Source organism: Notolabrus celidotus, chromosome 5, assembly GCF_009762535.1.
Source record: "Notolabrus celidotus isolate fNotCel1 chromosome 5, fNotCel1.pri, whole genome shotgun sequence".
NCBI classification, from domain to species: domain Eukaryota; kingdom Metazoa; phylum Chordata; class Actinopteri; order Labriformes; family Labridae; genus Notolabrus; species Notolabrus celidotus.
Window position 1 is genome coordinate 12097832 of NC_048276.1, and position 24767 is coordinate 12122598.

Genomic DNA, 24767 nt, shown 5'->3' on the forward strand with positions numbered 1-24767 from the left:
GAAAAACGAGTGAGTTATCCTCATCATACCAGGATCTGTGAGGATTAAAGAACACTATTGCACTGAATATTGATTTAAATGGTTAGTAATGGAGGTAATAATGAGATTTAAAAAGTGATTATTGGGATTTTTTTGGGTTCTGACATTTTTGGATCAAAAAATATGCCCCGGGTCAAATTGTCCCAGGAACATTATTGCTGTTCCTGAGAAACGAACATAACAGGAGGGTTAAGTCCAATCTTATTTAAATCTTAAGGAATCATTGATGATCCAAAGTGCAATGAAACAATCAAACTGCAAACAACATGGATAAAGAAAGGCAACACATTAGCAAAGTTTCATACATATAGGCAGAGTAGTTTCTGATCATAGTAGTGATATGTGGAGAAGTTTAAATGAATGCTGCAAAGAGTTCCATGTGAGAGAAGTTAAAAACAGCTTTTCCAAATTAAGCGTTTGCCTAAGGGACTCTGAGCATCAGCCAATTACTAGGACATCTTTAGAATGAGACTGGTTTATTTATTTCATTAGAGTTTGAAATTTATTTAGCACATTGAGGAAACTGCATTAATTGCCTCAAAATGATAACTAACTTTTCTCCAAATTAAGTAGCCACAATTAACAACTGTCACGGAGGGATGTGGAGACTTGTCCCTATAACAACTCAAATGCAGACTTTTCTACTTCACCCTCAGCACAGACGTATTTTCAAGTCAGGCTGTGCATTGAAAACTCCCCGGCCTCATTGTTTTTTCATTTTTTCTTCACTTTTCAAATGCAGGGATGGTGCTGAATAAGTTCACGATAAAGAGAATGAAGATGTTGAGGTCAAGGGATGCTGAAGTCAGAAAAAAAAATGGAACCACTCAAACCACTGAGGCCATGCCTAGCATGAATATAAGCCAGCAAACTCTTGAACCTTGCTGGACTCTTGCAGAACGCATCCATCAAGTAAAGCATCAGTGGGATGCATAGAAGAGTCACTGACATGTCAATGCAGGAGAACAACAGGTGCACACAACGAAATGAATGATGAATTGATGGCTGAATTCTTCAGCTTCAGGGTCATGGTTTTGTACATTCTGACTCACTATCACTCTGTCATGGCTTACTGAGAGACCTGAATAGAAGAGGCATCATTGAAGGTGTTTTTAAAACTTTGAGGGGGGCAGCTGTTATAATGCATCCTTTTATAATCATTGTATTATTATTATTATTATTATCGGAAGGCAATGTAGCCCGTTAAAATCAAGTCTTTATTCTTTTTTCACAACAATAAAACAAGTTGTCTTAATGCGCATTGAGGTCGACCACACAGCGTGAGCCCATTCTAAGAGTTTTGTTTTATTGATTTTCTCTCAGAGAAATGATTTGAAAGAAGTGGTATCTGGGGCTGTTGGGAAAAGTTGTTTCTGAAAGCATTTATAGCAGCAAAATGTTAAGCTTGGATTTAAAGTGAACACGATTTGTAGTAAACGGGCTAAAACATGCAAACCACTGATACGCTTCTTTCAGGCTTTGGCCTCAAGACTGGAGTGTTTGGTGGCTGCCCACTGCTCCTGAAGAGTATGAACGGTGAAAATGCAGAACATAACTTTTCCTCAGGGGGTTTAATGAAGCATAGCTTAACTTTGTAGACAGTTGGCTGAATTTAAACATACTAAACAAAGGCCCAGAGCCCACATGCTGTACTTTTTTATAATTAAAGCGCAGACCGATGCCAGTTCCCGTTACAGCCTCATTTTCTTTTTTCTTGTTCCACTGAAGCTTGTTCCTGCCACGGTGGTGTCATTTTGGATGCAGAAGCCTGAAGACCCTGTAATCACCTCCGTCAGTCAGAAGTAAAATATTAAAAAAAAAGACTCCTGGCTCAGTACGTCTGCAGTGGCCATGAGCCAGGAAGAAAAACAGCTACTCCTCATTTATTTACAGTTTCTATGGCATTCAGTTTTCAATTCAAGCTAATTAAAGTCCAAATCGTACCGAGGCTGTATATTTTAGCATGTATTTAAATTTCTATGAGGCCAGTAAATCACCAATTTGCAACAAGAACTGACATTATCATCAGCAACACTCCCAATCCCATCAGGCACTATTAGATTTATCCTGTACAACCTGCACAGGTGTTTAAAAACAGACAGTGTTCAAACAGAGGGGATTTCTCAGTCAAAGATACGCTTTTGTCTTCGTTAGACATGGAAATGTATCATTTGACTTTTATTCTTCTTTTAACAAATCAGCACACTTGTTCAGCTATGTCACAAAATTACAGTTATTACACATACAGTCAGTTATTTGGCATGTTTGATATGTCTTTAAAAGAAGGTTAGCATGTGAAACATTGTACTGTACATCGTCTCTCTACTAGATTTAAAAGATACAAATTAAAAAACTAAACTGGAAGTATTCACATACATTTTCTAAAATTTCTGGGTAACACTTTGAAGTAAAGGATGTGAATGATCATGAATTCAGTCATAGCTTCATGTTGAAAATGAAATCCCATAGAACTTCATTCACTATCAGGAATGTAGAAGAATTAATAGGTTGTGTTAAACTTAACGCAAGAACAGCATATTGATTTATTTTAAAACTTCTGTGTTGGTCATCATTATCTCAGAGTTATAAATGTTCATGTCTTTTTAAAGAGGAAATATTATGGGCTGAGATTTGTGCCACTAGAAACTGAAATTGAATAATATTGAATTTAAAAAGCATGATTTGAAATTGAAATTAATGTTTTGAAACTGAATTATTTGCTTTGAAATTGTATTTAACCCACTTGAAAATTCAACTCTCAATTTTCCTTAAATTAAAAAATAAAAAATTCAATTTCAGTTCTCAAAATTCAGATTCAGTTTTCAAATTCAATTTCAGTTCAGCGTGGCACAACTATTACGTCATCCACATCCGTGAGGAAGAATAATCGACCACAGATTCACACAGCTCCTATTCACAGTTTTCACCCACTTATGGGACGTGATATCTTAACCACATATTTTCTTTGTCATGACTTCATCATGTTTGTGGCACTTAGAATAAAGTTGTCTCTACTCTCCTTTAAGGCTTTCTGCATTTAAAACAAAAGAAAAGTTAATTACATCATAAAATAATTAAAAACACCTTCATGAATAATTACCAATTGTTTAGTTATAGGAATAATATTTACATATGTAACTTATCAGTGTTAAAAGACCACATCCAGGTCTCCACCATTATTTAAAGAGAAACAAACATGATGAAGTAATGACAGCGGAACACTCAGTCAACCATGATTATGGCAGCAAACGTGTGTAATGACAGGTCAGTTCACATAAAGAAGACATGAACAAAACAAATAAAATCACAATGACTGCAATAAGCATGAGAGATTGTTAATTCATGTTCATACCTCATAACTTAGACATAAATGAGTCCTTACTTTGTTATGCATGAAGTCATATCTGAGTTTATGATAGTTCATGTACCCTTACCAAGTGTCCCCGCATTTTCATTAATGGATGCATAATAAGCTTTTTTCCACTCCTTAACTCATCCAAATAATAAAAGCCATGTTTAATGTAAACCGTTACTTTACATAGTTTACAAATATAAACAAACTTATTGAAATGTGAAGATACATGTAAACTCACATTCAGTCATTAAGGCCAGAGCGCACTGGAGGCTGTTATTGACACTTGATGCTTTATGAAGACCTGCAGGTCACTGATAACGCACTGTACCACAGTGATGACTTATTTTACTCTTACATGTTTATCTATCATCACGTCTCCTCTAAAGCCTTGTTTGATACCAACTGTTTGTCCAGGCAGACTGATTTTACTATTTTTAAATATTCGCCTCAAATTGGTAATTATTTTTGGCTCTTCTAAGCTTGCAGTCACACTTCAGAGCTTCTCACCTCTCAGCTTCCTGTAGCGTAACTCTCAACAAGAACGTGGTTAACAAACCTGCATGATGTCATTTTGCCCCTAGCTGGGTAACACTCAGTGCAGGTTTAATAACCTTACACCATCCATTGAAGTCCAACTCCGACTTCTAAACATCAAACTCAAGTTTGAAGTACTGATGGTCCGGCTTTGGCAAAAGCATAGCTCATGCGCATCCAGTTTATTTCTCCCTTTATGCTGTCAGCCCTTATCAAAAGTTCAGTCTTCATTTCAGTAATCCTTCATGTAAACAAGTCCAACTGTGAGGCTAGAACATGTGGGTTTTTTTCTGTTCTGCCTCATCAAGTGAGTCAAACATCTATGAAGAGTTTTTCTTGTGAAGAGTTTTCTAAATTCAAAGCTTTGATCTATTTAAAAACAATGATATCAGTGAACTGCCTTCTGAAGTCACCCATCATTGTATCACTGTAATAATTAAATAACCACTGACTGTAATTTATTAAGACAGATGACTTGTCTCCACTTTCTCACATTGTGCAAAAGTGAAGCCAAAATACCCCGCTGACCGGCACTAACATGTTGCCTATTTGGAGTCTGAGCAGTAGGGACCTAGTTGTGGAGCTGCAGTAATGACGCCTCGCCCCATCTGCTAACTAAAATACACATTGGATATAAAATGTCAAAGATCCCTCAGGTTGGGACAGTCCACAGCAGAGCAGATACTTGTGTGGGTTTGAAGCTGACATTTGAGGTTAAGGAAAGTTGAATGTTTACTGTTTGATTTTGTTTCCTCCTCTACTGTGCTAATCCGGTGAACACCAAGCCGCAGGAGCAGCATTCATCATCAGAGCTGGAAGTCATGTCATTATACCCCTTTTAATAGCATCTAGCAAATATTTTTTTCAGAGTACTTTAGTTTTAATTAAACACTTGGGCTTAAATCACTAACTATAATGACACAAACCATGTTTGAGAAAAATATATATGACATGTATTTTGATTTTAAAGTTTCACCAATGTGCCATATGTTTCAATAGAAGAGGCAGAATTAATCTATGACCTATAACGAAGCCAGTCAGTGAGAGGAACTCCAAATGTTTCACTTTTGTGCTTCACTTTAGGGGAGCTGTCATGTCATCCATCATGTCATACAGTTTATGTTCATAACACACAAAATTAACTTTTTGGTCCATCTGCCAAATCCCTTCTGAGCCACCAATATTTTGGTTTAACAAGCGACCCTTCTGAGAGCTTTCAGCCCAATGTACTGAGGATGTCATTACAGTGCAGTTGAATTGCAGTACATCTCTGAGAAAGCCTCTCGTATTTACAGAATATACTCATCTGATTCGTCTTTGTAGACATATTCGTGCAATGTTTTTATGTATCTGCACCCAGATGCACCCAATAGGGGCATTTCGACCAGAGGAACTTTACACCTGAACTAACGGTGGAACTAGGGTCTAAATTTAGTTCATGGGTAGATAATCGCCCCCCTAAAAAGCCCCTGCTAGGGGTGTAATACTTTTCAAAAAGCCCAGGGGCTTTTGGGTTGCAGGGCCTGCAATGCTGAACGTGTCTGATTGGTAGATTAACCGCAGTGTTTTTATTCCGCCCCGTCGTCCACAGTAACATCACACACATCTGTGATTCACTTGATTTCTCTTTCTTTACTTTGTTCTATCTTAATAACACCCACTGCATGTTATTTATGGAAAACAGGATGTGAGCAGGTTGCTCCAGCTTTTAGGTATTGATCTAATTATATATGCTTTTTAAGGTAGACATTAATGTATAACTGAAATTCAGCATTACTGCAGAGCTTAGTTGAGTTAATTCTTGCAAACAGTTCTTCCACAAAAACCTCCCTATACTGCCTTTTACCTACATCCCTGCTGCTGGGTAATTTCACACGAAAATGATCCATAAGAGAAAAAATCATTAAGATCAGCAGAAGCTATTTGAGGCAGAGAGAATGGCTCAATGTGCTGCTCAATGATCAGAGCAGCCAGCAGGCTTTACAGCCTCCTGTGTCCGTCTCAATCTCCGCACCCCGCTCTCACAACATTTGAAGCACAAGATGGGTAAAAGGAGCACTAAAAAAACACCTCCTAAGGATAAAAAAGTGAGAGGCTATGACAGCAGTAAATTGGCTATTTCCTCCCCTGAGCTTCACTCCAGACCTTCCCTGCATGCGGAGCAATTTGAGTTGTGCTGTAATTGCTCGTGTTGCTTTTTCTCTGCTCGTCATTTCTACAATAGAATTTGATCTCATTGCGTTTGCCCGAGGTTGAATTGTCAGCCACTCACCCTTAGTAGAAATAATACCGAGTGGCGTGTTAACAAAAGAAGCTGAACAGAGTGACTTTAACTCTTTCTGGTGCACAAAGAGAGGAAGAAGCAAGAAGGTTGAGGAAGGATCAGATGGTACATCATGTGACACGCGCTTGTTTTTGACTTATCACTGTTTAAAAAGTGCTTTTTCGGAATTGTACAAAGAGGTTTAAGTGGGGAGCAGTTTCTTATTACCTTGTTGTAAATGGGATTATCCTCCTCTACCATAGTATGAGGCAGGGAGGGAGGGTGGGAGGAAGAGCCGAAGGGGCAATGGAAAAACGGATGTGACATGAGTCATGAAATAGAAATCAAAAGCCGTGCTCTAGCCGGGTTGCAGCGGAGCACACTGGTTAGGGTTTTTTGGGAGTGTGTATAGAGGATGTGGCCTTGGGCGATGTGCTTCTTGTTAAAAGAGGGGATGCACTTTGAGTGTGAAGCAGGCTCTAGATAGAGCATTTGCCCAGACAGCACTTCTAAATTCACCCATGCACTCATATATCTGCTCACGTTGTTGGCTTCCTTTCATAGGAGCAGACTGGAGCAAAGACGCGGCACATACTGCAGGACTACTGATATCTCTAAGCTCTTGAGGAGGCAGTGATAGGAGAAACAGAATGGCAAAGTAAGTCTGGGTACTTTAAAAATGGGGAAAAGAGAGTTTCTCTCTAATGTCCTCTGTGTTTCATTTTGTGTGTTGAGATGGAAAAATCAGACGAATGCTTCAGTAGCTCCAGCAGTCCAGGATGAGTGTCGGCAGCAGCAGTAAGGGTAACACAGGTACTGCTCGGCTGGCTGCTCCCCGTGTGCTTCCTCTGGCCCCAGATTCAATGTTAGAGTCCTTCTCAGAGTACGGCGGGATGACATTGAATTCCTCGCTTCCTTCCTCCTTCTGCTCCTCTTCCTCGCTGTCCTCCATCTGAAAAAGCAGGGAAAGATTGATTCTTCCAATTAAGAGGAGTGCTGGAGCATGGAGCGGAGTTCTGGATGTAAACTTCCAGAGAAAAGTCCACATCAGCACAGAATTTAAAACTACAGATGGAAATATACCAAAACAACCAAGGAGTGTACCTGCCGTGCCAAGAGTTTCAACACAATATGACCGCAGACAACTGAGAAAAGAAACCTGTGGTACAGTATGTGAGGGATGTACCCCTGCAGAGACGTACAGTCTGTGTATCCTAGTGTTCAGATGTTGCTTTTAATGTGTCCACCCTCTAAATTCTCTGTGCTCAACAAGAGATTAATTAACATACTTAAAGTTTGTTTGTCCTGGATTATTTTAAAGTTTTCAGCATCTGAATTATAATCATGCGCACTACCTCAGACTCTGTACTGTATTTACCAGTAAACAGACTGAATTGGACAACCAACAAGCCTCATGGTGTATGAAAGTGTTCATAACTCTATGAGGCAGTAACACCAGCAAGGCGATGCCTTACTTGAAACACATCTAAGTTAGCATATAATAAGCCTGATATTGAGGCATCTATAAAAACATTGTGTAAAGTTGCCAACAGAACACAAACGTTCCATTGGCAGAAAACCTGAGACCTAGATCAACATAACAATCGGAAAAAAGTTACTGGATCCCAAACCAATCAGTCAAGCACAATAAGTGTCCGAGGATTGCCTCTTACTGTAATATAAACACTGTTTTTATTTTGTTTTATTTAAATTTAATTAAATTAAATTAAATTTAATTTAATTTCAGTACGACAACTCACGTTCACTTAAGATAAAGTTTATTGCAGCATACAGTATTGTGTTTGGCGTATGGGCTCCGAACCTCATTACTCAGCATACATTATTTAAATGCAGACATTTAGGAGCAATGAGATAGGACTAACCCCCCTCGGAGCCTGCAGGTGGATGCCGGGGAGGAGGTGGGTACAAAGTTTGCACACAGCACTGAGCAGGACAGCAGGAGCACTTGCAAAGCAGAGGCAGAGACAGAGACGGGGAGACATGCAGCTTAAATAGACCGCCAAATGAGGATGTTGAGATCAGCTGATAGGGAGGATGATGACATGTCAGTATGACTGAGCGCAGCTCGAGTTGTCTGCCTGAACTAGCTTGCAGGCAGCGCTCCATTTAATTTAATTTAATTTAATTTAATTTAATTTAATTTAATTTAATTTAATTTAATTTAATTTAATTTAATTTAATTCTTATTTTATTTTATTTTATTTTATTTTATTAAACAGAGATAAGTCCGGCGAAATTTCATTGTACTTAAAACAACAATAAAGCTGATTCTAATTATAAAGGAGGCGGAGTGAGGTTGGGCAAGATGCGTTACAAACAGGCTCCCAGTGGTGCAGTGGTTAGCACTGTTGCCTCACAACAAGCAAGTTCCTAGTTTGAATCCTGGGGCCTTTCTGTTTGCATAAACGAACTCAACCCCAAATGGGATGTGTGGTATAAATTTCAGAGTGGTTTAACACTCATTGGCTATAGTTAGACGTGCAATAGAGCACACTTCAGGTGCAGTCAGAGGTGCGACACATATAACCTTACATGGGAGAACAGAGAAAGACTGCGTTCTGCTCAGCGTCTGACAAAAATATTGAACTATAAAATGTATGTGAAAGTACTTGGTAAAAGTTCATTTGAATAATAATTGTGTGTCCTGTCCCTGGTGTCCATACTTATAATTAGAGATACTATTACAATCTTTGTTGTCAATAATTCACATATTCTTCCTCCTAACTGCTTTGAGATGACCCCAGTGTCATGAAGTTTCCTCTTGACACAGACTACTTATATAAGACTCAGTTTTTGGGCCAACATCTCATAAAGTAACATTTTTTAAAGTTTCATTTCTTTTAGACTTTGTCTAAAATTATTATGACATACCACTGAAATTAAAACTAGACTATTCCTTCAGACTATTGCTGTCATTGCACAGCAATTCATTTTTCATTTTTCATTAAATCATTTAAATTTGAGATTCTTTTTCAAGAAGATGTAAATCTTGTTCTTGTCTCAGAAAACCTTTACATTATTAGAATTTTTGTCTTCACTTTTTTTGTCTTTAGAACCCAAAAACTTAACTTCAATGCTATAAAAGGATCAAGAAATCAAAATGTGTTGTCTTCATATAAACTCTGTTTCTGATTGTCCAACATGCAGCCCAGGTTTCTGTGGGGGAATGGAGAATATTCAGCATAAGGGTGTGCAGACATGAATTTAAAAAGTAAGAATTGAGACTAATGCTGCAAACACATACAGTTAATCATCAGCTACAATGAGAGATAGTGATGGCGGAGGGAGCTGTTGGGTCCAAATCACTGCTACAATTCTCCAAACCCGGCTGATACAGACGTGTTACCACCCGATACAGCGTCAACCTCTTCTCCAGTTCAGATGTAGCAAGTGTCTTAACACTAGCTTATGGTGAGACGGTGAAGAAGTAGAGAGTGCTTACGCTGTTGAATTCAGGGAGAGTGTTAACACTGACGTGGACCCTCTCCTGGTAGACACGCGGGGAGGGCACAGAAACTGGCACAGGAGTGTTTTTTTCCACAGGAGGAGGTACGGAGATTCCCATGGAGCTTATCGCGTTGCCTGAAACAGAATCAGCAGGGGGGATCTTCATTAGATTCATCCTGGAGGTACGACCAAAATAAAATCTTTTTAAAGTTGTTCATTCATCAGCTCTGTACATACATACTACTCAGGGTTGAGCAAAATGTATGAGAGATTAAGAAATGTCTTGGGATGGCTATAATGACAGTCAGTCAAACATGTTGGTCCAGGCTGATAAACCTACACACAATAGATCTCAATTAAAATCTCACATACATTAAAAGCACTGTGAGGAGTTTTTAAATTGATTTTCTTATAGTCAAGGCTCTTCATGACCTACATAGTAAAATACGATTATGAGTGACAAGATTTATTACTTCTTTGCACTGAATTTGAATGCCTGTGTTTGGGTTGGATTACTAAACCAAGTCAACATTCAGCACTCACCCAGAAGTGGCTCTGTTTGGAACTCTGCTGGTAAAGTTTGGCAGTGAGAAGTGAGTTCGCTAACAGGAGGAGTTTTTATGTCTTTAGATAGTTTTCTTTTCTCATAATGTTTTATACTCATGGCTGATAATGGAGCAGGATTACCAAAAAGACAAATTTTCAGTTGAAGTTTGTTGTTGTAGATGGAGAAACTCTATAACCAGAGCTTTGCTTGGTAAAACAAAACAAAACAGCTTTGAAGAGGATTTAATGTGCCAGATTTATGTAATTCACACATTTATAGGGACTCACATCATGACACTACAGATGTGATAGGTAATAAATCAGAGTTTACAAAGTTTTGTCGTTGTTATGTTACAGTTGATAGTTTTATGGTAATAGTGATCATGGGAAATGGAGTCTTCATCCCCCAAAAAACACTACTGACTTTTGTACAAAGTGGTCACCAGACTCAATGCACGAGAAAACAACCTGGCTAGCCTGACTTACTTATTTCTTTTGATGCTCTTTCCTCTCCTTCTGGTTTGTCAACAAATCAACAAGAAACCACTTCACATCTATCAGATTTAATGAAAGGATTAACAGCCTCACAGAAACTGAAAACCATTTTCACAACCAATCTGACACAGGGCAGAATATCTCCTGTCATTCATTAATTTATGAGGAGAAATGTGGTTCAATGATCTGCCTCTAAATAACCAATACTCCACCTCATCTAGGCTGTGTATTAATTCACATTATAATAATTGAGCAGCATGTCTAGATCAATATTGTTTAAACTCATGTTTAACAGCTGAAAAGAAACATTTCCTTTGACATTGTTGTCTGACTTTTGTACGTAACACAATGAGCATTACTTAATTAAGCTGCAAGAATAATTGAATGCTGAGGCCTCGTATCAAAACTATTAGGAAATTGTTTCAAAACCACAAAGTGCGATAATAGCGCCCTCTGTTATTAACATAATTGAAGACCTCCAACAAAACTTGCAAGTGTTAATGTGGATAAATAAACAGTAAGATGCCAAAAAAAGCTTGAAAAGTATCCACCAATAGTTTGAGTTAGAAAAGTCATTAATATAGACAAACTTATTATAATGAAAAGACAATTGTTAAACATTTTAGAAAATTACTTTTAGTATTTGATGTGTCTTATTTCAAATTGTTAGGTTTGTTAGGTTACATCTTGGTGTCTCTTAATTGGAAGGTTGGTGGTTTGATCCCAGCTCCCACAGTCAAAAGCTGAAGTATCATTGTGCAAGACACTGAACCCCAAATCTCCTGTGATATAATCATCTACAGTATCTCACAAAAGTGAGTACACCCCTCACATTTCTTCTAAAGATGATGCACAAGAAAGTCTGCAAACAATTTGCTAAAGACAAGTAGACTAAGGACATGGATTACTGGAACCATGTCTTGTGATCTGATGAGATCAAAATAAACTTATTTGGTTCAGATGGTGTTAAGCTTGTGTGGGGGCAACCAGGTGAGGAGTAAAAGACAAGTGTGTCTTGCCTACAGTCAAGCATGGTGGTGGGAGTGTCATGGTCTGGGTCTGCATGAGTGCTGCCGGCACTGGGGAGCTACAGTTCATTGAGGGAACCATAAATGCCAACATGTCCTGTGACATACTGAAGTAGAGCATTGCCCCCCCTCTTTGAGAACTGGGCCGCAGGGCAGTATTCCAACATGATATCGACCCCTAACACACCTCCAAGACGGCCACTGCCTTGCTAAAGAAGCTAAGGGTGAAGGTGATAGAACGGCCAAGCATGTCTCCAGACCTAAACCCTATTGAGCATCTGTGGGGCATCCTCAAACGGAAGGTGGAGGAGCGCAAGGTCTCTAACATCCACCAGCTCTGTGATGTTGTCATGAAGGAGTGGAAGAGGATTCCAGTGGCAACCTGTGAAGCTCTGGTGAACTCCATGCCCAAGAGGGTTAAAGCAGTGCTGGAAAATAATGGTGGCCACACAAAATATTGACACTTTTGGCGCAATTTGGACATTTTCACTTAGGGGTGTACTCACTTTTGTTGCCGATGGTATAGACATTAATGGCTGTGTGTTGTTATTTACAGTAAATTTACACTGTTATACAAGCTGTACACTGACTACTTTACATTGTCTCAAAGTTTCATTTCTTCAGTGTTGCCCCATGAAAAGATACAATTAAATATGTGCAGAAATGTAAGGGGTGTACTCATTTTTGTGAGATACTGTATGTGTGAATGCATATAAATGGAATAAGTGCCGATGGTACCCTACAACAGCATCCTTTGCCATCTTTGTATGAAGGTAGAGTGAATGGGTGGACTTAACGAGCAATACGTAAGAAGCTCTGAGTGGTCAGAAAGACTAGAAAATGTATATAAATACAAGTCATTTATCATTTACTATGTCTTATGGTTGACTATACTAAAGTATGCAACTTTATCAGTTAATAAAGGATCATTTCCCAGTCAGCCTAAAAACAAGGTTTGTGCAATCATCAACATCCAGAAAGTTCCAAATCTTATCTTGATTCACAGCTGTGTTCCTCCATAGTCTTCACTCAGATACTTTGAGTTCATCATTCTTTACTTTTGCCATTATAACTAACACATGTCTGGTATTAAGTCCTTGTCCTGCTGTGGATATCCCTGATGTCTTATTGTACTGTGCTCCATAACTTAATAACAGTGTACTCACGCAGACAGATGTTGTTGCTGAACATATGTAGGATGCGTTGACAGCCCTGCCATTCGTTCCCGCTGCCCTCACACGTGCACCACTGAGACACCTCTGTGCTGCTGTTGCTCACATAGTTTGGAGTCATGATGGTGCCTGGTTATAAGAGTGAGACAAATGTTGTAACTTCAAAACTTTTAAAGTAATATTTCCCCAGGGCAGGAACTCTTTATATTCTCCTCTATGGAAGGTATGATAGACTGCCAACAATATGAGTGCCCCAGAGATCCATTGTCCTCAGTTTTTCAACTCTGGATATCAATAATTACTGGTAGACAAAATTACTTTCTGAAAAAACACTGTTGGAAAAATTCCGTTTTTAGTGAAGTTTTTCAAAGTGATGTGTCCTGAATCCCAGCAGCTTTTGGCAGGTGACCAAATATAAGCCCCTGTAGAGTTACTTTCATACAAGATCAAAAACTGATATAAGCCAAATATCAATTTTCCTCTCTTTTAAAGCAGCTTTCTGTTTATTTTCTTCTGAGCTACTCTCTCTCTTTGAGCCTCTTCCATCTCTTTAGTTTCTCTCCATTCGACTCACCTATGAGCCCAGCGTAGGCCTTCAGGCACATGGCTCTGCTCTCTCTCATACAGCCAGAGGCAGACAGAGGTGAGGGCTGGCAGTTGTGTTGAAAATCAGCAAAGCGGGATCTGAAACACACAGGCACACACACACACACGCACAAATATACAAACACAAACAGAAGCACACAGAGAAACAAAGAAGAGATAACAGTTTTCACATGTCAGCACACAGAAACATGGTCTGCATTTTAAACTGTTTTGACAATCTCGTTTTGGGGTCTGGGATCGAGCTAAAACAAAACAACAGGAACAAAGCCACGCTGCTGGCACAGAGCTCACAACGTGAAACAGAAAAATCGATAGCTGTGCACTTGCATTAAAAGCTCATGTTACATTAAAACCATGTGTTATTTCAGTAAAACCAAAGACATTTCAGAAACTTCAGTATTTTTTTTTCAGAAACTTGATCAGAAACATTTCTCTCTTTGGTGAAAGAAACACAGAGAAGTAAGATCACGTTATATCCAAGAAGTATTACTAGTTTGCAATTAATGGTACAGAGGGTGAGGAGAACACCCTGAGTGCTGACGGTGACAGCCAGATATACAGATTCATAGTAGATGCAACTACTGTGTTGACAATGCACACACACATTGTCTAAAGCAGCTTGTTGTGTAAAGCTACATAACTCCTTTCATTGTTAATCCAAAGCAGATCTTTAATTCAGTATATCTTCAGCCAAAACTGAACACTCCACTCGATTGTGTTTTTCCCATGCCTTAGAGAGGAAACACATGGTGTTCATGTGTGTGAAACAGAATAGTGAAGCTTCTGCTGTGGTTAGCTCTCCTCTCTTTTCTGGTTTAAATCTGTTTCTCACTCCACAGAGGGGGATTTTCAGTGACCCGCTCAGTTTCAAGAAAGTAGTCTTTGTCTCTTAAGATTAATAGCCTCTGTAACATTTACACACTTTCTACACTCATTAATATAAAGTCCTTTATTCTGTTAATAAAAATCTACAGAGAATATATACACAGAAACCAGCCTCACACAAGCTGTTATGATCATACTGAAGAGCAGATGTCTAACATCTTGAATTCGCAGTGGTACATGGCCTTAAAGTCTTAAAGACATATTGAATGTATTATATTTAATGTATAATGTAGTTTAGAGCTGCAACATGAGACGATGTTAATTCCTCAACTAAAACAATTCCCATCTAGTTTAATATCCAGTATTTTAGGCATTTATCGAGCTTAAAATAACTGATATTTGTTTGTTCTTGCTTCTGGAAGGCCAAAATTGTCAGCTTTTGCTTTCATTATATTATGTTTACTGAATATGTTTGGTCTGCTGGACGAGTCAGAGAACAGGATTTGAAAAAATCACCACAAGGAATCAGAACTTTTTCTCAAACCGACAATGCTCAAAAGTGTAGCAGTAATAAAACAACTAAATATAGTGCCTGTTTGAAATGTTACCAATTTTATAGCATTAGTTAAAGTCAGCATCATTACAAGGCAGAAATGTTCCTCTGATGTCACACCTCAGGTTGGGAAGCTGCAAACATGATGGCTGTGTCCGAAATCCCAAACTCACTCCCAACTCCCTACTCCCTACGCCCTACTCCCTACAACCTACTCAGTGAGTTGAAAGCGGTGGACTACATATTGAGTTCAACAGTGAGCATAATAAGAAACATTTTGGACACTACTAGATGTCTCGACTGATGACGTCACTACCAAGCGGCAACCTCCGGTCTAAAAATATGAGTCAATGCAGAAGTGCTAAAAGCTGCAGTTCATAGAGGTTCCGCTTGAGGCTGGCTCCGTAAGTACCAGAAGTCACATACACATGAATGGGAAAAAGACGATCTTTGCAGCATTAATAAACATGTTTACAGCCTGGTACAAAAGATGAGTGTAGTCTGAATAGCTAATTTCTCGATGTCCTCTCACTGTGAGGGGGGTGAATTTTTTTCTAATTCGGCAATTTCGAAGTTATTGAGATTACTAGTCTTCCAATGAGAGGCACAGCTGCCTGTGGGAACACTGCAGCTGTTGGCTAGGAGGCTCAAAGCCCCCCTCTTTACGTCACACTGGCTCGACAGAAGCAATATGGCTGCTGCTGCTGATTGGCTTCAAAACAGCTCTTCAGAAACAGATGGGTGACATCACGGATACTACGTCCATATTTTTTACAGTCTATGGTCACTACTGTCGCACATTTGAAACATGCAGCTCAACGCCAGCTGGAGATAAATAATAAATGACAGCTTAAGTTTCAGTCATAAAAAATCTTCACTTCTGTAAAAAACACCAAAACTTCTCATCTTCTCACTTTAACTCTAATTAAAATAATTTTGTTCTGAAGAAGAATCAACATCACAGAGCGCTGATTGCCCTCCTCTCGTCCATACACATATAAAGAGTAGACGCCGCATTGGCTGCTGGGTCGCAAGAAATACGGCCGCCATTTTGGTCCGGTCATCCTACCCATGGTCCTACCTGTAAACGTAAACTGAAGCAGCAGAGACTGTGCCAGAGCACTGTGCGGCAAAATACCTATCATACATCACATATATCACATATCAGAATATTCTACTGTTAAACCCACTATGAATATTAAAATACGCCGAACCATGTGTCCTGTATCATACCTACATGTATGATGTTTGCAGAAAAAAAAAGAAACACATGAATATCAGTTTAGTATTCAGCAAATTATGATTGATTAAATGCGCTGACACTTAAATGCGCCGTCCAGACAGATTACACTGAGTGGAGCGGGTGACCGGACCAAGATGGATGCCCCACGGCTTGTCAGCGCCAATAGGTAGTAGCAGTCGACGCGGCGTCTACTCTTTATATGTCTATGCTCTTGTCCATCCGCCATTTTAATTTACATTGCAATGCATGATGGGTTAAATTGCTCGGTTAGTGACTATAGGTTGTATGTTACTTTTCACAGTGTATTGTGGGAAATAATGAGCCAACTTTTTAAAGCATAATAATTCTCACTCAGAATTTGGACAGAACTATAAAATTGGGTATTAAATATGTTGTGCACGTAAGGTGAATAATGATTGATTTCGGACCCTCCCTATGTGAAGTCAGCTAGGAATGGAAAACAGTGGCTTTTGTAACATAGCAGACGGTAGCTAACACATTATCGAATATGTTGTTGTCCTTAATCTTATATACAACCATTTTTTGTGTATCTATATTCTTCCTTAGTTGTTGATTGGTAGAAAAGTTGAAATGACAATCTGTCATAAAAACATATGAGCTTTCCACCCTGGATGTGATGTCAGAGGAAAATGGCTGCCCTGTGATTAATTGGGTAGAACCAGCTAAATCAGTCTTTATTGTTGACTTTTTAGTATTTGTGGCACATTTTCGGATATCTGTTCTAAGCTGAGGATATTCTAAGGGGTACTTAATTTACTGTATCATTCCATCCATATCTTACCTACACAGCTCGTCTCTGGAGCAGTAATTCTGCAGACTGAGGCAGTTGGGTTTGCCCACTCTTTCCTCCCCTCTCAAGTTCTCCTCGTAGGAACAGGACGGGACGATGGTTTTCCTGCGTCGCTCTCCACACAGAGTGTCAGAGCAGGGACAGAAGAGCAGAGCAAAGCTGTACTCTTCTGGCACACGCTCCAGGAAACGCCGCAGGGCTCGGTGGCATTTCTGGCGGTTACAGCTGTTGTCAGAAACTGTTGCTCGCTTGGTGCAGGCCACGACATATTCCGACCGCAGGGAGCCACATTTCTCATACAGGCCACAGTCCTGGGCTGCCTTCAGACACTGGTTTTGTCCGTCCACAGACAGAGTGGAGGCTGGAGGATGACAGAAAGAAGGGTGTGATTGTAGAAGAGGAGAAATTCATGATACACAGTGATTCTAAATAATAAACTTGAAAACGTGTGATGAGAGAATTACCTGCCATGATGGAGGCCATACGCGACATCTCAATATTTCGTACCAGATTTAACTGCAGTTCTTCATATGGAGACACGTCATACTCATCATAAGCTGAAAAAAAGTAGAGTACCACACATGGATTATGCAGTGGACACTTCAAAAAGGCCCCTCCCCCACACATGCATTGATGCCAGAGCTTGAACCCACCTGCAAACCTCACAGTCCAGTACACCCTGAGGCAATGTTCCTCCCTGCGAGAGCCACGCTGGCACTTGCAGACTTGAAGTGGGCGGTAATGCTGCAAGGAGTTCTGGGCCTCCAGGCACTCCAAGCGGGCGTCCGCGCTGAGGGGCGACACCGCCTCCTCCGCTGCGCAGTACTCCAGGAGCCTGTAGAGCACTTTGCAGGACTGCACCTGGATGCAGCTCTGCTCGGCTACCAAGCAGTCCAAGGATGCAGAAACTGGAACACCACCTGGAGGACAAGATGAAACTATCGGAGGACAAAGCTGCTGGTTGTCAAAATTAACGGCAGTTTGTGTGAGGCTGTACTTCGCAGAGCAGTTGAGTTTATGGTCCCCGCATAAAGAATGAGTCATTAAGCTAAATAGGCTGTAATTAAGACAACAGAGCGAGGTGAGTGCACCCCATAGATCCTCCACTGTACTACAGGTGGCTATAAAATCCAACAAGGCAAATTAAATTGAAGGCACAAAAGTGTAATAAAGCAGCAACATGGGAACAACTTCATGTTTCCTCAGAGAAACACAGGAGACTCTTTGATAATTTAACAACACTGAGGGGTTCTGTGAAGATGATTTTTTTAATGATTATTTTTTTATGATCTCTCCAGGACTCCTTGTTGTCTTCTATCTTTTCTGAACACAGTCTTTCTGTGTATCTTTGCCTTTTTGTTAATGCAACATATTTCTCCAGCACAGTGTCTCAGTGTTTCTACTGAAGTTACACGGTCACCTCAGATTGTAGTGCTGTTTGAAGACAGTGAGTAAGCCTCATCTTTCTTACATGGTGCCAGAGGTGAGATGAGTACACACTTTCTTAACACAAGTAGAAGTGGAGGTGCTGGTTTTAAAACAGACTGGAGAAGTAGGAGTAGCAATGAAACAGATTTATTTCCTAAAGTAAAAGTGGAACCAGGCTAAGAAAGCCTGAAAGTAAACAATAACCCTCTTAAGGACTCTTCTACACTTGTTCTGTGCAAATATACTTCTTCTATAGTTCTGTGAAATTAATTTAAAGACTCAAAACATAAACATAGTTTCATCAAAGTGAAATAAAATCAAAGTGCAGTAAATCAACACATTTTTGGGGGCACTTCTTATTCTTCACATTATCAGATACTATCATATAGTAAGCCCTCTTCTTTGGTTATTTTTCACTATATCATCATAGCATCACTGTTTTGTGATATTATTGCTAGAGTGGGCTACATATTGTGAATTGTATTGCATCATATCATATCCTATTGTACCGTTATGTATTGTATTGCATCATATCATATCATATACTATTGTAACGTTATTTATTGTATGGCATCATATCGGGAGTCACTCGGTTATCCCACCCCTGGTGCAAAGCTAACTGAACCTGAAGTCTCAGAACTTTTACGTCAGCTAAATTAAATCTGCTCTGGTTTCGTTGGCAACAGTGTTGACTGTTTCACAGTAAATAAAAAAGAATGCATTAAAATGTAATGGAGCTAAAATAATGAGCTTTTGAAAACGTAAGGAGTAGAAGGTAGAGATATTTTTTTTGAAACAGCAGGAGCAGAAGATTAAAATTCTTGGGGAAGTAGAAATTTAGTTAAAGTAGATATAACTCAAAATTCTATAAAGTAACAAGCAATTTGTGTCTTGTACTCTCTGTAAAACCTCTCTGTAAATCTCCCAGAGCTGTGGTAAAACCATGTAAGCTTTTTTTATTTTTTTTTTAGGTATATTTTTGTTCATTTTTAACTTTATTTGAGAGTACAGCTGAAGAGAAAAAGGAAATTTGGGGAGTAGAGAGTAGGAGAAGACATGCAGCAAATGATAGAGGCCAGGAGTCATGACTGCTGCAACAAGGACTTTAGCCTTTGTACATGGGGCGCAAGCCAGACCCTCTAGGCCAGGGGTGTCAAACTCAAATACACTGAGGACCAAAATAAAAAAATCGGTTCAAGTCAAGGGCCGGACTGGTTCAATGTTTATTGCAAAACTTATTGAACTTATTGCACATACTGAACATTGAACTAGCAAAGCTTAAGTTATTCCCTATAAATATTAAATAAATGAAACATATGTTGCATTAATTTCTTATTGCTCAATCTGCAGCTTATCTAATTAATGAGTTTTAATATTCCTATGAAAACATTTTTCCACAGTGGAGTAACGGTTTTCACGTGCAGGCCCTCGATTCACGTACAGTGCATTCTGGGACTTGTAGTTTTAGTGGTGCATGCAAAATACCGTCAGGCCAGCTCTAAAAATAATTCAATATTATCCTGCGGGCCAAAGATAATTCCACCGTGGTCCGGACTTGGCCCGCGGGCCTTGAGTTTGACACATATGCTCTAGGTCAATGGCGCCCCCAAATCATGTAATCTTATATGAATATCATATGAATCTATAGTGCCGCTCAGGGATCTACCCTTGCTGTACCATTTTCCTCCCCCTACAACTTTTTCTTCTACTTGCATCTTGTCTTCTATTTTCTTTAGTCAGCTTAAGTTTGCATCAGTCCTCTAACTTACCATCTATCATCTGAGGCCTGCATGGTTCAGTCTCATCTGCCAACCAACACTGCTTTCAAAAGTTAGTCATAAAATAAAACCTAAAAGACGCCTAAACTGGGATGTTTCACACAGAGCATCTGTCAGCTTCCTGCATCAAAAGGGGAAGCTGTTCCACTCAACAGCCAACTCTCAAGTCTCAGATGCTTTATGGATCTTCCATCTAGTACTTGAACCATTAAGATGGAGCAATTCCAAATGCGTCCACACCCATGTGACCATAACTGGGTTTTGGCTGAAAAGGTAACCACAACAGAATTTCATTCCTCAAACATTTTCTTTACCAGAGGGATTCATAAAAAAGTCTGTTTGGAGAGTTGTATTTGTTGATCACATTAAATAATTATGTGCAGGATAAAATGGTCTTAAAGGTGTAGAAATAACAGTGTGGTGCTTGAACATTTCTCATGTGTGGCTTATTGATACAAAATATGTTGTGTGCTTCTGTTATCGTAGAAGGACACACAGACAGCTAAGGACCTGCAGCAGGGTCCTGTCCACTTGGAACAAGCTTTTCAACAAAGCCACACACCACTGTCTCCACCAGCAATGCTACAGACAAAACCAATTTATCACACACTTCATTTTTTTTCCCACCAAAAACAAAATGATAAGGTCTTGATTCCAATTTTGCTTTCAGTCTAAGACTCACTCTGGACATCACAGAGGGACAGTGACTCATGTGTCACTATGAGGGTGTTTTCACCCCTGAGGGTTTGGACAAACACTTTTCATCTGCAGACATCCTCACCTCCAAAATGTGCTGCTAGGAGATTGCAGAATTACATCTTCTCTACATGCCTTTAAACAGATTCATCCCATTAATTTACACACGGGTCATTGAGTTCCAATATGTGCTTATCAGCAGCCACATTTCCTCCACAACAGACACTTTATCCAGCAGAAAAAGTCATGTTGGTCCATGCTCATTAAGCATTAAGACAGTGTTGATTGGCAGTGTTCTGTCTCAAACGGCTCAAAGTGGAAAACCACAAATCAATTTTTAATACTGATTTTTTTTCTCCATGAAAAACACAATGCAGGGAGGCCAAAGTCAGCCTGAGGGAGCTGAGGGGGAAAAAAACAGAAAGGCCCCTTCATGAAAATAAATTCTGATGGAGCATTTCAGGAAATTAATTTCCTCAAATGTGACACATAATTGTCCCCACAAATTACATTTTATACACAGTGATTCCAAAGAAAGAAAATAGCTGGAGTAGGCAATATGCACACACTTTTTTTTTTACGCTTTATCTCATTAATTTGCTATATCCTGTCTCTTTATAACCGCACAAATGCAAGAGTGGCAGATATTTTAAAATATGCAGTACAGCTAGAAATAAGAAGAGTAGACATTCATGCTTCCCTGTTAACAAATACATGTACTTATTATGTCCTTACATGTACTTATAGTGCAGTGTATTAAACTATATGTCGCCTAAACTCCTATACAAACACACACAGCAATGTGTTAAATCGGTCACACTCTTCGATTAAGCTCCCGCTGACAGGCGGCACAAAGCGCGGCTGCAATCCAATTCTGCTGCTGCATGTTTTGCAATCTCAGACACCACATGAGGTCCACGTCTCACTTTGGCTTTAGACATATCATAAACAGAGGCTTCGCGCCACGGCCGCCACAGGAAGCCTGCCAGGGCTGCTGCAGAGAGTCCACAGGGGGAGGTGGGACAAAAAACACACCCACTGGTAACACACAGGGCAATGAGTCATGGTCACAGCTCGACAAGGTATGCAAAGGTGATGATTACCTGCCTATCTCTTCATCACAATACTTTGAAATGTGAAATAAAGTATCAAATCCAGCATGTTTGACTGCAGTTTAAGCAGGTTTAATCTGATAGTTTCTTCATTATTCCTCCTCAGTGTTTGCTCACTCAGGCTTAACATTGATAAGGGACACTATAAGGAAATGCACTTTCTGAGAACCTTGAGTTGACTCACATGCAGGCACACACAGAAACAAAAAATATACATAGAAAGAGATAACAAAAACCTACACAGGACATAGTAGCTCTGTTAAATCTCATCCAGAAGACATCTCTTAATCGTTTTAAATCTGAACATTATTTAACGTCATGGTAATAAAGAAGCTCTCTCCTCACAATAAGCTGTTTGAGACGTAACAAAATGACCAAAACAAAAGTCTGCGTTTAGGGAGTCGTATTTTTAAAAAAGGGAGAAAGAAACAAATGGCAGATGAATTTCAGTGAGCCACAATGCATACCATTGATTTCTCACTGGGGTGATTAATGGAATTTGTGACTCAAAGCTGATGAAGGGTAACGCCACACACACATAAAAAACCACAAACCAGAGTGGGAGTGAACTGGTTTGACTTTCTCTCCCATATCTTTAAACTGGAGTGATTGTCCACAGTGAATCCAGATTGTTGGGCTGTGACGTGACCAGAGGTCAGACGTGGTGGGACAGTGTGGCTGTGATGTGTTCAGAGGGAGATCATGGCTGAGGTGACTCCTTGGCAGATAGTCACAGGCTTGAGGTTGAAATAGAAGCAAGCTGATAAGATGGAGTTTGAGACTGGATAAGCATGCACATGACAGCCACAATATATTACTACTCTCACACTCATTCAAATCTTCCCCTGCAGTGAAACCAAAGGGAATCTGAGCAGACTGTAGATAAGAGGGATTTCATGCACATTTTTCTGACATCAGATTGTCTGATATCAGATCTTACATTTCTATGTAGAATCTGTAGATTTTTAGTACGATGTATGTTTGTGGTCCAAGTAGTATTGATCAATCACAAATCAGCAGGCTTCAGTCATTGCATGAAAAACAGTCTGTATTGAGAGCAAAAGCAGGAAATACTGCTCCATCAGGTGAAAATGTATTTACCCCTACAGATAGATATCCTAATTCAAGGGCAGCTGACAAACAGCTCTTGATCAAACATTTAGACTTTAGCCACATATCTGCTTGCTTGCTGCTGTGTCACAAAAGCCTATAAATAAGATTTCTCCACATCTGTAAAAATACAATATAATGTGTAAAATACGATCAATCTGACCTCCATTCAATGAACAAACATTTAAAATGTTGCTCCTTCCATGTCCTCTCTTGAGGATGGACATGACAAACAAGGCTTGCATCTTCACTTTTATAGATCAGAATCACAGTGATAATAATTTGCCAAACGATTTACAGTAAAACTGAGACTTGCTGCGAACAGTTGAATGGGCGCTACTTCAAGGTCTGTAGAGAACTTTGATTTTGATTGAAACAAACAGTCACTTCACGAGTTGCTCATTCGTCTACAGATAATGCAACGCAAGGACAAGGAAGTCTTGATCAGAGGTTTCATATCTGTAACTGCTGACTATACTAGAATTACCAACGAGCTGTTGTTGCCATTGACATTAGACAATAGGTTCTGATATTGTATGCACATTAAACCCACATATGGGCCTAATATGGCCTTTAATAAAATAATTTCTTAATCTATAATGTATATGAACTGACCTGACCTTTGAAGAGAAAAATGCAGTGTAACCCTTGTATCTGCTGATTGAAATAGATAAATATCTCCAAATCACTGTGAGGTGAGTCCATAGACGATATAAAATATGGACGTAGTATCTGTGACGTTAAATCCCATCTGTTTCTGAAGTGCTGCTTTGAGGCCAATCACCAGCGGCAGCCATATCGCTGCTGTCAAACGATTATGACGTTAAGAGGCAGGCTTTGAGCCTCCTAGCCAACAGCTACAGTGTTCCTGCCTGTCAATCAACTCAGCTGTGCCTCTCATTTGAAGACTCGTAATCTCAATATCTTCAAAATTGCCACGTTGGAATAAAATTCACCCCCCCTCACAGTGTGTGCTGATCGAGTAATGGGATATCCAGACTACACTCGTCTTTTGTACCAGGCTGTAAACATGTTTATTTCTGCTTTAAAGATCTGCCTTTTTGAATGGGTGTGTATGTGGTTTCTGGTACTTCCGGAGCCAGCCTCAAGCGGATCCTCGATGAACTGCAGTTTTTAGCACTTCCGCATTGCACTCATATTTTTAGACCGGAGGTTGCCGCTTGGTTTAGTCTGTAGTAATGTGCAAGCTAACACACTAATTAACCTTGAGTGACTATAATTGAAACATAAGAGTCATATATGTGATGAATAAGGATGACAGAGCACATCAAAATAATTATTTTTCTACCAAAACACTTTAGATTTAAGCCATGAACCTATTTATGAAAATGTGAGCAGATGGCCAATGACAAGAGGTCCTTTAAAACATCATTAACTGAAAGTAGTACATTTGGTCCAAGTCTAAAAATAATCCAATCAAAAGAGCGACTAATGTCACTTTGCTCAGAAGGTTAAATGCCTTAATTTCACACTGTGGTATGATAAGTATGATAGAGGCTGCTGCATGTTGTGGGTTTGAGGTTCACAATCTACCTCTGCACTGGTCCGAGTGTATGTGGAGACATTTTTGTCCTATAATTTTTCCTTAGATTATCTAATTTGTTGGAACAAACATTCTATCTGTTGGTCTCTCTTGTGTATCAGTGGACAAGTGTTTCCCAATGAAGCTGGTTCATCATGTCTT

At 39.5% G+C, this 24767-nt stretch overlaps 1 protein-coding gene and 1 long non-coding RNA gene across 2 annotated transcripts in view; one reads left to right on the forward strand and one right to left on the reverse strand.

Moving 5' to 3' along the window:
• LOC117812567 overlaps positions 1–1518 on the forward strand; it is a 30514-nt gene extending 28996 nt beyond the window's left edge. The window contains exon 3 of the long non-coding RNA XR_004631252.1: positions 782–1518. This is a non-coding gene — a long non-coding RNA (uncharacterized LOC117812567). The remainder of the gene's footprint in view (positions 1–781) is intronic.
• Positions 1519–2192: 674 nt separating this feature from the next.
• On the reverse strand, positions 2193–17982 carry LOC117812688 (GDNF family receptor alpha-4-like). The gene is made up of 7 exons (XM_034683597.1): positions 17592–17982; positions 17403–17495; positions 16930–17299; positions 13475–13584; positions 12895–13029; positions 9655–9794; positions 2193–7143 (listed from the first exon to the last, which is right to left on the reverse strand). Exons 1-7 carry the CDS (start codon positions 17980–17982, stop codon positions 6949–6951), a joined length of 1434 nt encoding a protein of 477 aa, XP_034539488.1. The 3' UTR covers positions 2193–6948.
• Positions 17983–24767: the final 6785 nt, after the last annotated feature.

What these genes read in the sequence shown, in the direction of transcription:
- LOC117812688 (XM_034683597.1), bottom strand. Translation starts at nt 17,982, where the DNA reads ATGACTCATTCTTTATGCGGGGACCATAAACTCAACTGCTCTGCGAAG. An exon ending in TATGGCCTCCATCATGGCAG is followed by an intron (nt 17,300 to 17,402) that starts GTAATTCTCTCA and finishes GTCATCCTCCAG; the next exon opens with CCTCCACTCTGTCTGTGGAC. An exon ending in CAGCAACAACATCTGTCTGC is followed by an intron (nt 9,795 to 12,894) that starts GTGAGTACACTG and finishes ATTCTGTTTCAG; the next exon opens with GCAACGCGATAAGCTCCATG.